This window comes from Phalaenopsis equestris, unplaced genomic scaffold (assembly GCF_001263595.1).
Source record: "Phalaenopsis equestris unplaced genomic scaffold, ASM126359v1 Scaffold206031, whole genome shotgun sequence".
Taxonomy (NCBI): domain Eukaryota; kingdom Viridiplantae; phylum Streptophyta; class Magnoliopsida; order Asparagales; family Orchidaceae; genus Phalaenopsis; species Phalaenopsis equestris.
The window spans coordinates 59293-60517 of record NW_018225474.1 but is presented as its reverse complement, the minus strand read 5'-3'; the positions used below and the strand labels follow the sequence as shown (position 1 = coordinate 60517).

The 1225-nt window shown below is 39.4% G+C and overlaps 1 protein-coding gene across 1 annotated transcript; it reads left to right on the top strand.

Moving 5' to 3' along the window:
• The first annotated feature begins 562 nt into the window (after nucleotides 1–562).
• Nucleotides 563–1093, top strand: LOC110036402. The gene has a single exon (XM_020740836.1). It carries the CDS (start codon nucleotides 563–565, stop codon nucleotides 1091–1093), a length of 531 nt encoding a protein of 176 aa, XP_020596495.1.
• Nucleotides 1094–1225: the final 132 nt, after the last annotated feature.

Below are 1225 nucleotides of genomic sequence, written 5' to 3'. Positions count from 1 at the left end.
TGACAGAATTAAAAAGGATAAACTCATCCTGCTGAACAGGACTAATGCTAGTATCTATAAAGACATTCAGAATTACCTATATAGCTGGGTTTCTTTCTAGTGGAACATCTCCACTTGCTAAAAACATCTCACCCCCTCTATGTTGTTCTACTCTTGGAGAGTTATCAACAACCTTCTGCCAACTGATGATATCCTGAAACTAAAAGGCCTGAAAGGCCCTTCAAGATGCTATTTATGTAAGCTAGATCAGGACACAAGGGATCACCTTTTCTTCAGGTGTAAATTTGCCAAGGAGGTTTGGAGTAAACTAACTTCCCAAATGATCATAAATCTGATAAACATTGGTTGGGACAACATTATTGACTGCATTAAAGATTGGAAAGGGATAAACCTCAAGCTAATTCCCTTCATTGTGGCTTAGTTTATTTGGATGGCTAGAAATATGGCCAAACATGAGGATAGAGAAGCCAGTGCTACTTGGGTGATAACTAACTGCTGAGCTTACCTAAACAAACTAATACACTGGAGGAAGTTCCCCAGGATTCTGCAGACCACAACCTACATGGGTGCCAACCAATTCAAAATCATCAAGGTGAGATGGGAGAGGCCTCCTTATCCTTTCAGTAAAATAAAAATTGTTGGAAGCTACACAAATAAGAGAACAGGCATTAGGAGAATTTTCAGAGATCATAAAGGGAAGACTTTGCTGTTTTACAAGGCCCCTTATATTGCTGATGATGCTTTGGAAACTAAAGCTGCTGCACTTTTTTGGGCTTTAAATTTTGCTAAAAAGAACAATTGGCAGTGGATTATTGCTGAAGTGGACTCCTCCCTGCTGGTGAAGTTACTAAATTCTAAGATGTCCTCCTCGTGGCATATTAACCAATGGATTCGTAGAATCAACAAGCTTAGTACTGAAAGTAAAATCCATTTCTCTTTTGTGTATAGGGAAGCTAATAGACCTGCTAATTATCTAGCTATAGAAGGTGCTCATGCTGATCACCCTGAAGTGTCCACAACTCTCTCCCCCTCCCTACAGCTACTAACTCAGGGGGACAAGCTTCAAATCCCTTATCTCAGAGTGCAAAGATGATTGCTGAACTTGTGGGTGTGGACATGAATTGTTTTGCCCTGTTGCTGAGATTGTGTTTCTTCTTGACAATGGGAATTCAGTTGTTTAGCTTGATAGGGAGTTAGTTTGTAAATATATATATATACTCTTATA

Bases quoted from the DNA above. Each gene is read 5' to 3' on its own strand.
- LOC110036402 (XM_020740836.1), top strand. From the start codon at position 563: ATGGGTGCCAACCAATTCAAAATCATCAAGGTGAGATGGGAGAGGCCT.